General features: G+C 37.7%; 1 protein-coding gene across 1 annotated transcript; it reads right to left on the bottom strand.

Annotated features, from left to right (window-relative positions):
* Window positions 1–6,025: 6,025 nt before the first annotated feature.
* Window positions 6,026–11,641, bottom strand: LOC100152848 (olfactory receptor 6K3-like). Its single transcript, XM_013996894.3, has one exon. The coding sequence runs from the start codon at window positions 7,545–7,547 to the stop codon at window positions 6,597–6,599; it is 951 nt and encodes a 316-aa protein (XP_013852348.1). The 5' UTR covers window positions 7,548–11,641; the 3' UTR covers window positions 6,026–6,596.
* Between the last annotated feature and the right edge of the window lie 1,237 nt (window positions 11,642–12,878).

The raw sequence follows: 12,878 nt of genomic DNA, 5'->3' as shown, positions 1-12,878 counted from the left end.
GATTTATACTATCTCCATTTGCAAATCAGTGAAAAGATGACAACTAGTAATTCCTTAGAACTGAGACATTTTGGACCTCTGAAGAAGTCACAGGTATTGTCTCATGGTTCTGTTCAGCTCTCTTTATTTCTTCTAAATGACTGGTGTTAATCATTTTAATAGAATCTAGGTACCTATGTTTTAGCAAAATCAATGTTGTACTCTACAGAACTTAATATAGAGTTGATCTGTTGGCAGCTGGGAGAACAGAAATGAGCTGACCCAATCCTACTGGAAAAAGGAAGACATGCATAAAAAATTGGTCTAGGGGTAGAGACTGTTCTATTTGCATCAATAATCTAGGACTTGATTCTCAGTGATAGGCTGCTGATATAAATAACCTCTCTTGATTCATGTTCTCTTTGGTTTATATTCATTTCATTGGGAACAGAAGCCTGTGTGTAAAATGATGTCCTCCTGCATCAGTTAATTTAGAGAAGCTCTGAAGGTGTGAAACCAGAGGAGATTATTATTATTATTATTAGGGGGAAAGTCTTAATTATTCAACCTATCACACCCCAGACAAAACATAATATCATCACTGATTTTTATTCTTATATTTCCTCCTCTGTGAACCTAATTCCATTCAGCCATTCATGCAATCTCAAATATGTCCCCAAATATTGGGATTTAAAACAACAGAAGGAGCACAAGCTAAGTGTCCTTTCCTTCTGCCCAGCAGACAATTTACTTTCTCATTAACACAGGGCAAACCTGCATCTTAGACCCCCATACACTCTCCTCTTACCTTTGGCAGAGACAACGAGGTCCCTTCCCTTTCATGCATTTATGCGGATTGAGTCCCTTCAGCACACCAGAAAAGACTGAATGCTTTTTCTAAAGCCTTCTTGGGGAGATTTCTCTACGGGAAGTCTTCCCCTGATGATTGGAGAAAAATAGCAATTCTATTTTCCCATGGGTTAATTGGTGGAAACCTTTTCCTTTGATCAGTTCTCATTAGTTCTCCTTAGTGTTTGGAATTCTGTGAGTTTTCCTTAAGTATGGCCTCTTTTGATAGATTTGTTCATAATAGATATACACGAATACACACTATTATGAAGAATTTCTTTTTAAAGGATTAGGGGGTTTTGTTTGTTTGTTTGTTGTTCTTAACTTCCCTACTATCTGAGAGGATAGTGACATTTTTCAAGGCCAACTGAGCTACCCTGAGAAAGATACAATATCCACTGCAATAACATTGTTGACTCTAAGACATGCTGCTATGATAAATGTGTTTACTTTGCTGAAGATACTCCTTTACCACAAGTTCTGAGTATAGAAAACGACCTACCATTTGCACCCACACATACAGGATTAGTTCCAGTGGTTCCCATGATTTTTAGGATAATGTGGGGATATCACTATCTCTGCATTGCCAAGAAAACCGTGTAATCTAAACTCTTCACTTAACACTTCCCTTCGCACTGCATGGTGATTTGACAGCTCTTCCCATCAAAAGATTTCATCTCCTTCCCTCCTTGAAGTCCCCCTTGTGACTTGATTTGGCCACAGACTACAACAGAATACATTCTGTGTCAATGAGCCAAGTCTCAGGAAGCGCATGCCAGTTCCTTAGTAGCTCAGTAGGTTAAGGATCTGGCATTGTCAGTGCTGTGGATGAAGTCACTGCTGTAGCAAGGGTTTGGTCCCTGGCCCAGGAACTACTGCATGCTGCAGGTCTAGCAAAAAAAAAAAAAAACAAAAAAAAACAAAACAAACAAACAAACAAAAAAAAGCAAAACAACAACAACAAAAAAACACCCATACACTTGGGTTTTGTATTGACACTCCAACCAGCCATTATGGGAACAATAGAAACTAACTAGCCTGAAGTAAGATGAAAGGCATGGGAGAGAGTGCAACTGTCTTAGCTAATGTTGTCTGATTTTAGCCAGCTCAAGCCAAACCATTGCTGACCCTGGATGCATGAGTGAACCAGGACTAAAAGAACCACCTTTTTGATTCCAGTCAAAAATAACCCATAAATTATGAGATAAAGAGATAGTTCTATTTTAAGCACTAATTTTGGGAGTGGTTTATTTTGAAGCAGAAGATAACTACTGTGCTCTCTTAAATCATCTTCTCCACCTCTACATTTGCTCCATTTCAATCTGTCTTCATACAACAATAGGGATGTTATTCTAAGAATCTAATATACTTCAGTCTCTTCAGAATCTTCACATGGCTGTTGAAATACATTCTAATATCTCAGAACATGGCCTATGAATTTCTGCATATTTTGCGTCTAGCCCTTATTTCATCACTCTTACTGTGTTCCATTTGCGCATATACATGTTGGTTCCTATAATGGTTTCCCTAGAAACCTAGATTTTATTAACCTCAGGATTTTATACAATTGTTTTATCTTACATATTTTCTTTCTCAGTCTTCAAGAATCAGCTTAAATGTTACTTTATCAAAGAAGTGTTCTCTGCCCCTACTTCTTTTTGCTTTTTAGGGCCACACCTGAGGCATATGGAAATTCCCAGGCTAGGGGTCGAATCAGAGCTACAGCTGCCAGGGTACACCACAGCCACAGTAATGCTGAATCTGAGCCGCATCCATGACCAATACCATGGCTCATGGAAATGCCGGATCCTAACCCACTGAGCAAGGCCAGGGGTCAAAACTGCATCTTCATGGACACTAGTCAGATTCATTTCTGCTGTGCCAAAATGGGACCTCCTGTCTGTCCCTACTTCCAAACAGATATCCATGCTTATTAATTCTTTAGACACATATTCCTAAATTGCTCTAGAAAAGATCATACCATTTTGACATCCTGTTAATACTGTCGGAGAGTGTATATTTATTTTCTTTACCATATTTAAATTGTCATAATTTTAAACAGTAAAACTGTTTTCACTAGAATGTGATATGTTATTATATATAATTAGAAAACTATAAATAAATACAAAGTTAAAAATAGAAATCACCTATTAAATGCATAACCAAAGGTAATCAGAGCTAAAGACGTTTCACTTTTTTCTTTTTTTTTTTTTTTTTTGTCTTTTTAGGGCCACACTAGTGGCATATGGAGGTTTCCAGGCTAGGGGTCCAATTAGAGCTGCAGCTGCCGGCATATGCCACAACCACAGCAATGCCAGATCCAAGGCACATCTGCAACGTACTCCACAGCTCACGGCAACGCCAGATCCTTAACCCACTGAGCAAGGCCAGGGAACAAACCTGCATCTTCTTGGATGCTAGTCAGATTCATTTCCACTGAACCACAATGGGAACTCCCTTATTTTGTTTTCAGATTGAGGACCACAGCCCATTAGTGAGTGGTGAAATCAGTTCTGAAAATGTTTTCAATAAATAGAATAAGGGGGAAAAGTAAAGACGAAGTATAAATGTTGTTTTGTAAGAATATCATTTTAGGTATAAATAGGGATATGAATGTGCAAATTTATGTACACATGGGTCCTATATTATGATTTAAAATGCATTGTGAATCACAGTTAACAAAGTATTTTAAAGATCCCACTTGCTCCTTATTATCTCATTTCTCAGCTTTCATTAGTAGTAAAACTCCACGAAAGAGTGGCTCAGATCTGTTGTTGCTGTGGCTGTGGTGTAGGCCAGGAGCTACAGCTCAGATTCAACTGCTAGCCTAGGAACCTCCATATGCCACAGGTGTGGCCCTTAAAAAAAAAACACTCCATGAAAGAGTTGCTTGTATTTGAAATTTCCTGTTTTTCTTTGATTCTTTTCTATTCGGTTACTCAAGTCAGGCTTTTACTTCCACCATATAATGCACACTTTCTTATTAAGTTTAACGAGGATCACCAAGTGCCTAAATTCAAAGTCAAACTTCAGTCCTCACCTTACTTGACTCTTTGTAGGATTTGACAAAATCAATAACTTCCTCCTTGATGTATTTTGTTAACTCAACCTTCAAAACTCTTGGTCCTTGTTCTATCTTACTGGTCACTCCTTCTGAGTCACATTTTTCACTAGATTTTACTGCTACCTGTATCATTCATTATTCTCCCTTCATATATCCTTGTGACCAACTCCATTTTCTTCAAATCTTTGTTCAAATGTGACCTCCTAATGAGATCCAAGTATGACCACTTCTTAAAAAATTATGATCTCTCCCAACACACAAGATCTTCTTATCCTGCAATAGTTTTTTTCTATTTCACACAGAACACATAATTTCATATAATTTGCTATTTTTGCTTGTTTTTAATATATATGCACTTTTTAATATCTCCGCTCATAATAGCACAAGCTATAAAAGGGCAGAGTTTTTTTTCAGTCATATCATAAACACCTAAAACAGAGCCTGGCATAGTAGCCTTAGTAAACGTTTGCTGCATGAATAAAGAAATGGGCTACTTAATTATTTCCTTAATGAGTTAGCATCTTTTTTATTTTCTGCCATGCCCTAGGCATGTGGAAATTCCCTAGTCAAAGATCAAAGCAGTGCCACAGCAGTGACCCAAGATGCTCCAGTGACAATGCCAGATCCTTAACCTGCCGTGCCACAGGGAACTCCATTAGTTAGCATCTTTTAAACTCAGCAAGATTTTAGAAATAATTATAGAAATGTTTAATGGAATCAAACCTATTATTTATATTTTGTACTAAATAATTTGTGTATATATATATTGTATTTATATATGCATTTTTAAGATAATTTGACCTATTAGAATACCAAATCTACCTTGTAATTTTAATTTTAAATCTGTAATTGAGCAATTACTCTATTTATGTTTTTAAATCATTTTTATTGAGGTAAAGTTTATAGTCAAAATATACATGTTAAATCGGGGCATTAAGTTTTTTATTTAATATTGAAGCTTTACCACATTTATTACAGTATTGGAATGTTTAAAATGAATAAGAATTAGCCATATTTATAATTTCTCTTTTCTTTTTGGAGATTTTTTTTACAATTATAAAGATTATGTTTATTGAGTCAGAAAATTAAAATACTTGAAAACAAAATAGTGTATATCATATCTAAATGTAATTTAAAAGGATTTTGTGGCCAAGTTTATAAATTAGACCAAATATTTGTCAAAAACTTTTTTTTTTTTTTTTTTTTGCTTTTCCCAGGCTAGGGGTCAAATTGGAGCTGCAGCTCCTGGCCATGGCCATAGCCTCAGCCAGAGCAGTGCCAGATCTGAGCCACATCTGTGACCTACACCACAACTCACAGCAACAACAGATCCTTAACCCACTGAGCGGGGCCAGGAATTGAACCTGTGTCCTCATGGACATAGCCATGTTTGATTCCACTGAACCACAACGAGAACTCCCTTGTCAGACACTTTTAATGGTGAATAATAAAATCTGTTAGACTTATACATGGAAAAATACTAAGATATTTAAGCACAAATTCAAAGATTAAGAGCTAGGTTTCTGAATGTTTACCTCAAATAAATTTAATAATGTAACTGAAGAAAAGTCTATATAATTTCTTTCACCCCTAAAAATTTCCTCAGGGGCATCACAAAGCTCATATTAATATTGGAGATGATTTGCATTTACCAGAGTTAAGAAGATATAAAGGATCCAGCCAGATCCCAGAGCCATGAAAACGGGGTCTGGAGCTGATCCAAAGTTGAGAGCTGGCACTTTTTCCACCTTAACTTTCCTAAATGGTTTTAAGAGTTTATCTAGCAACCTGACCAAAGTGGATTGAATTTTTTTTTCTTGTGTTCTATACTATTGGTATTTCCATTTTTGATACCTCTCTTCTTCCATCACCTTTTGGGCTTCCTGCTTTTTTGGTACCAGTGACAATTGGTTTGCTTCCCCCAGGAGCTGGGGAAAAACATGTGTTTCTGGAGACGATTTGCTCAACCCTTAAAACAATTAGTGTACCTTTGTGGGTAGAAGGCACAGGCCTTTATCCCAGAGGATAAAATGTGTGTGCATTTTTTAATGGTAAGTATAAGTTCCAAGGCAGAGAAGAAAAACAGAGAGGAAAACTCCAAGCAGAAAAGCAATAAGAACAAAGACACTGAGGTATGAGACTGTCATAGTGTTTTAATAGAACACAACATAACATAATGTATATAGCAATATTTTTAATCAGCACATCAAAGCATAAATATATATATTACATAACTTACGCATTTTCTAGACCCAAGTCTCTATATTTTGTCTATTTAATCTTCTAGTTTTCAAGAGTGTTTGGTCTGGAGTTTTCAAAACAATGTGAAACATAGCACAAAGGAGTTTATAATAACAGCATGACATGAACATCCTAAGGTCAGTGGCTATATGCACTGCATAGCCATCATAATTTATCAAAAGACAACCTATGGAGGGGTAAAGGTCTCTAAGATGAATATTAGGAAGCTAGGCTTCTTGTTCAGACTTAACATCACTCTTGCACATCTTATTAATGTTTTTTAAATGAAATAGTAATAACTGATATAAGAATATGAAAGAATAAGCAAAGGAAATTTTTAGAAAATTGGAAAAAAATACCCAAACTACGTGGGTACACAGAAATAAAGCATGTACAGTAATTTAAATAACTGATTTGATACCATTTTTAACTTACAGTTCTTTGAACAGAGGTGTGTGAACTCTCATTGGCTTCCAGAAAAATTGAATATTTTTTGTGAACAGAGGACTTTCTTGATGGCATCTTTCATGTCTTTGTTCCTCAGACTATAGATTATAGGGTTGAAAAGTGGGGCAAGGACAGCAAACAGCAGTGCAATGGCCTTGTCCAGGAGCGGTGGGAAAGTGACAGAGAAGCGCAGGTACATGAGTGTCACGCTGCCAAAAAACAGGAAGAAAATAGCAATGTGGGCTGCACAAGTGGAGAAAGCCTTCTGCCGGCTCTCGCCTGAGGGAATCCTCAGGATCACGATGATGATTCTTACATAGGAAAGCATGATGATACAAACAGAAGTCAGGATGGAAATAGCATGAATCACATCTTCGACCAGCATCATGGATGTATCTGTACAGGCCAAGCGTAGCACAGGTTCAAAGTCACAGAAGAGTTGATGGATTTGGTTGGGGCCACAGAAGGGAAGCGTGGCAATCCACACAATCTCTGGCAGTAGCATAAGGAAGACAATGATGCAAGAGCCAGCGGAGAGCTGGATGCAGAGTCGGTGGGTCATGATGATGGCATAGCGGAGCGGGTTGCAGATGGCAACGTACCTGTCAATGGCCATCATTGTGAGAACGAGGCCTTCTGTGACCCCCAGGGAGTGGAAAAAATACATCTGCAGAAGGCAGCCAATGAAGGAAATGGTCTTCTCTTTATTGATAAGGTTGGAGAGCATCTTGGGGATGGTCACTGTGGTGTACCAGATCTCCAGGAAGGAGAAGATGCTAATGAAATTGTACATGGGATTGTGAAGACGGGTATCCAACTGGACGGCAAGGACAATCATGAAATTTCCAACAATAACAAACACATAAATAAAGAGCAAAGGGATGAAGAATAAGAGGCTTTTGTTCTCAAATTGAGGGAAATCGGAGAAATAAAACTCAGTCACTATTGTCTGATTCTCCTGATCCATATTTTCAGGTCCTTCACTTGTTGGCTGATGGAGTCAAATACAAACAGTCAGAACTCTACCTACACTCCAATAACAAATAGAAACTTTCCTTTTAAGCAGCTCAACAGCCCTGATTTAATAAAATATACTGTGTGAGTTGCTTTGCAAATTATAAAGCAATCATGTCTAACTTTTAGTAAGTGTAATATCTTAGTGTTATCAGCTATTCTAATAGCTAAGCAAACAATTTTGCTACTTAGACGTATAAATTGGTACAAACTCTCCTGAATGGCAATTTTTTGGAAATTTTTATTGAGAGGCTTGAGATTGTTTAGAGCCTGCCTTTCACCATGAAGCCTTAGCAAAATATTTTAAATATTAAAACTTATACGACATTCATTGGAATATTTATTATAATAGTAAATTAGAATCATCTTAAGTAGGTAGATATTTTTACTTTTTGACATGAAATATTGAAGACACAAAAGAAGTTGTAACAAAATCCCTCTGTGGATGAGAATAAGACCATTTTTAAGTGGGTATCTTAAAAACTGAAACTCAGGTACTGGCTTCCCTTGGCTGACTTCATAATTAACTAAAAATAAAGACAAAATCCAAATATCATACTGAATTCAATTTGCTTTAAATTTCTGTAGTTTAGACCGCTGTGATGTATCTGTGTGTGCAAGTTAATCTTAATCTGGGTTAATTTGTAGTTGATGGTTTAAGAGGTTTAGCTAATAGTTGAAATATGCTTATCTAGAAATCACACTCTAGGAGTGGTTTGGTAACATTTCAAAAATTTTAATTAGCAGTCTACAGCTAGAGGCGAGTTTGGCAACAGCTTCAAATGTCTATAATGGCCATTCTCACTATAGGATTTATTAATTAGCATAGAGCAGGTTTTCTCAGCTTCAGTACTATTGACATTGTGGACCAGAAAATTTTTTGCTGAGAGTGGGGAAATGAGGTATTTCTTTTCTTTTTTTCTTTTTAAATGGTCTTATCTTTTCCTTTTCATTGCTGCACCTATGCATATGAAAGTTCCCAGGCTAAGGGTCGAATTGGAACTGGAACTGAAGCTGAGGCTTTGCCACAGTCAGAACGACACTGGATCTGAGCCTCATCTGAGATCTACACCACAGCTCACAGCAACACCAGATCCTTAGCCCACTGAGTGAGACCAGGGATCAAACCCACATCCTCAAAAGGACACTATGTGGGGTTCCGGACCCATTGAGCCACAATGGGAGCTCCATGAGGTGTTTCCTGTGCTTTGTAGGATGTTTAACAGCAATTCTGGCCTTTATCTGCTGGATGTCAATAACACAAACCCATTCCCCAGCCATGATAACCAAAATGTCTCTATAAAATGCCAAATATTCCTGAAGAGGAGAAATGGGAGTAAACTTGTACCCATTGAAAACCAAGTGGCATAGAGAATTTTAAATTTTTTGGACTTCCGTGTGGCTTAGTGGTTAAGGATCCAGCCTTGTCACTCAGTGGCTTGAGTTGCTGCTGTAGCATGGGTTCAGTCCTTGGACGAGGAACTTCCATGTGTTGCAGGCAAGGCCAAAAAAATTTTCTGCATAAAACCCAGGTTACTGAGAATTATGTGCATTGGCTAGAAATAAACATATACCCTCGCTTGAAGTGATGTTAGAATACGAGCCAAGCAACTTAGATATCTTGGAGGGGTGGAATAGGTCCCATGATTTGTTCATTTCTGTTTTTGTCCCTTAACCCAGGACCCATCACTTGTCTCACCAGATTAGATTCTGTTACATTTTGTCTTTGATAGAAGTATTCATTCATTCTTCTGATCAGAGAGCCTGCATAATAGAGAGCTGAGACATCCACGAACTTCCAAAAAAACAGGTATGATAGTTGTTTTTGTACCTACTCATAAGTGTTTGTGTGCATGGCAGAATTCTGAGACTTGCCTTTGTTGCATTAAACTACCTGATAGTTTAGTTATTAGAGATGGGACTTCAATAATTCTACTCCGTAACATGACAGGGGTGTTAAGTAACATTATGAAGTTAATCATATTGCAATGTATAAATGCATCACAATGCAACTTACACAATGTTATATGTCACTTATATCTCAATTTTTTAAAATTTAAATAAATAAAGAAGCAGATAAGTCAGTGGAGGCAAAGAGTCATAGATCTCGTAGTCCTGATAAAATTTAAAAGATTTCTCCAGGGCTAATGTCCCAGACAAAATTTAATAGGTTATCTTATGATCATCTCTAGTCCCATAGCACAAATTCACCACAATCCCTCATGCCTGAACTACTGTCTTTTCCTGGGCCTCACATGTCTATAAAATCTCAACAAAGTTTTCAAGAGTCTTTTTTCATTTAAAGCTATCCGAAAAGGGGGAAGGGAGGGAGTGGGATGGACGGGGAGTTTGGGGTTGGTAGATGCAAACTATTTAGAATGAATAAGAAATAAGGTCCTGCTGTACAGCACAAACTATATCCAATCTCTTGGGATAGAACATGATGGAAGATAGTATGAGAAAAACTATATCTCTATATCTATATCTATATCTCTATATCTATATCTATATCTATATCTGTGTCTATAGATAGATATATGTAGAAATATATAACTGGGTCCCTTTGCTGTATAGCAGAAATTGGCACAACATTGTAAATCAACTATACTTTATAAAATTTTTTAAAATTAGATAAATGATTTTAAAAACCATCAGAAAAAAAAAAATTCTGGCTCTCTAAGAATCTTCCCCAATGAATACCAAACAAAACCACTCACCCATATGCAAAAGTACCGAATTCATCCTTCATCCCGTTCCCACCTCTTTCAAAAACTGAGAGGGCTATCTCCTATTCCCCAAATGTCTTTATATTCATTGTTCTGCACTCCACCAAATAAGAAGAGTATAACCACAACCACAGATCTAGCTTCTCAGGGAAGTCAAATGGCCCAGGGGCTTTCTTCTGAAGGGTTCTCCCCCAGTGCCTGGAGAAAAGCACTCCATGTCCCATGTGGTTAATTAGGGGAACTCTTGCTGCCATGCTCCCTTTCATGAAGTTGCTTCATCTATGGGAAACCAGGTCTTTGAGTCAGGCTAGAAATCAAATAGAAAGAGACACTTCTTTTTCTTCTTCGTCTAAAGAGTGAAAGAATTATTTATAAACAAAGTCTCTGCTGAGACAGAGGAAGGATAAGAAACAAGAGAGGTCAAGCTAACAATATGTGATTCAAAGGCAGGGGGATTTTCTCCACTCTTCTTTGAAGCAGTTTTTTTTTGTTTGTTTGTTTTGTTTTTTGTTTTTTTTTTTTTTAATTTTCCCACTGTACAGCAAGGGGGTCAGGTTATCCTTACATGTATACATTGCAATTACAGTTTTTTCCCCCACCCTTTCTTCTGTTGCAACATGAGTATCTAGACATAATTCTCAATGCTATTCAGCAGGATCTCCTTGTAAATCTATTCTAGGTTGTGTCTGATAAGCCCAAGCTCCCGATCCCTCCCACTCCCTCCCCCTCCCATCAGGCAACCACAAGTCTCTTCTCTAAGTCCATGGTTTTCTTTCTTTGAAGCAGTTTAAAAGCAGTTCAGTGAGAGTGCAACACAACTCTGAACTATGTTATAGAAGATTCTGTCAGCAGCTGCCCAGCACAGCTCAGCAGAACTTCAGAAGGATCCTGGGGGTCACAGGGCCATTAACAGTCATGGCAGGAAGGAGGAGCTCACATGCATGAGATTTCATGAGCTTCCATGATCTCAGAGTCAGATGGCCCCAAAGGGCTGAAGTCTGGATTTAGCATTCCTTGACTGTTTGAGAAAGCTTACAGTTAGGGTATTTTGGCCTAATTTTCTTCCACTGGCTCCATTTATTACCTCTTGGATCTTCAATATCTTTAGTTTCTCTTTGCTAATGACTCCTTCCCTCTCTTGCAAACACACCCATATTTATATTGTATCATAGTATCTCAGAAACAGTGTATCTACTAGACCTTGGAGAAAGTTAACCTTGATTACATTACCAACTCTAGTTCTCTCATCATCTCATTATCAAACTTCTCAAATGTGATCCACATTGACTAGTGGTTTTGTTTTGTTTTGTTTTGTTTTTTGCTTTTTAGGGCCACATCCACGGCATATGGAGGTTCCCAGGCTAGGGGTTGAATCAGAGCTGTAGTTGCCGGCCTATACCACAGCCACAGCAACACCAGATCTGAGCCTCATCCTCGACCTACACCACAGCTCACGGCAATGCTGGATCCTTAACCCACTGAGCAAGGCCGGGGATTGAACCTGCATCCTCATGAATGCTAGTAAGATGCCTTAACCATTGAGCCACAATGTGAACTCCGACTAGTGTTTTTTATTAATACTTTTATTCACTCATCCTCTGCAAACTATGCAGAAGCCACTTGGCTAAAAATTGTATTAACTCCATATTTGCCATGATCCTCTAACCACAATATTTAATTGCCACTTTTTTTTCAGTTTTCATTTCCTCTGACAAGTGATTATTCACTCAACAAATATATCTAAGGCAGTTTCGAGAAACTAAGTACTGGGAATAATAATAATAAAGCTAGATCAGTTCCAAAATTCATCCACTGATTGTTTATTTATTCTCATCAGTCTTTTCCTTGATTTTCATGATTCATCTGTATCCTTGTTCTTTGCTAGTCCCATGAACACTTTGGAAAAAGATAGTAGAATAGATTTAGGTTAAATTGACTCTATCACTGACTTAGTTACATGACTAAGGGGACAATACTTAAGTCATTTAAACTTTAGTTCCCTCACCTTTAAAGTGGTTGATAATAATGACTAATTTTCAAGAATATTAAAAAGAAGAAATGAGATGAAATATGTAAATACCTCAGTACATTTTTGGCACATACTTAGTAAATATTACTTATTATGTATTATTAGTCCCATTTTCTTTCACCCACCAAATATAGTCTTCTAGTCTCTCTTATGATTCTCTACACTTTTTTTCAAGTGTCCAGTGCATCCTCATAGTTCAATTATAAACTCTTCTTCAATAACATAACTGTGTTCATAGGCTTGTTATCTCCTCTGAACTCCAGTTCTCATCCTTAATGGAAATCAGAAATTTCTACTTAAAAGTTCTATCAGGAGTTCCCGTCGTGGTGCAGTGGTTAACGAATCCGACTAGGAACCATGAGGTTGCGGGTTCGGTCCCTGCCCTTGCTCAGTGGGTTAAGGATCCAGCATTGCCATGAGCTGTGGTGTAGGTTGCAGACGTGGCTTGGATCCCACGTTGCTGTGGCTCTGGCGTAGGCCGGCGGCTCCAGCTCGGATTAGACCCCTAGCCTGGGAACCTCTATATGCC

Source organism: Sus scrofa, chromosome 4 (genome assembly GCF_054392235.1).
Source record: "Sus scrofa isolate SSC_HxYL_T2T_F1_AM1 chromosome 4, Sscrofa_HxYL_maternal_Yorkshire_Landrace_v2.0, whole genome shotgun sequence".
Taxonomy (NCBI): domain Eukaryota; kingdom Metazoa; phylum Chordata; class Mammalia; order Artiodactyla; family Suidae; genus Sus; species Sus scrofa.
This window is presented reverse-complemented; position numbering and strand designations above follow the sequence as displayed.

Bases quoted from the DNA above. Each gene is read 5' to 3' on its own strand.
- LOC100152848 (XM_013996894.3), bottom strand. From the start codon at position 7,547: ATGGATCAGGAGAATCAGACAATAGTGACTGAGTTTTATTTCTCCGAT.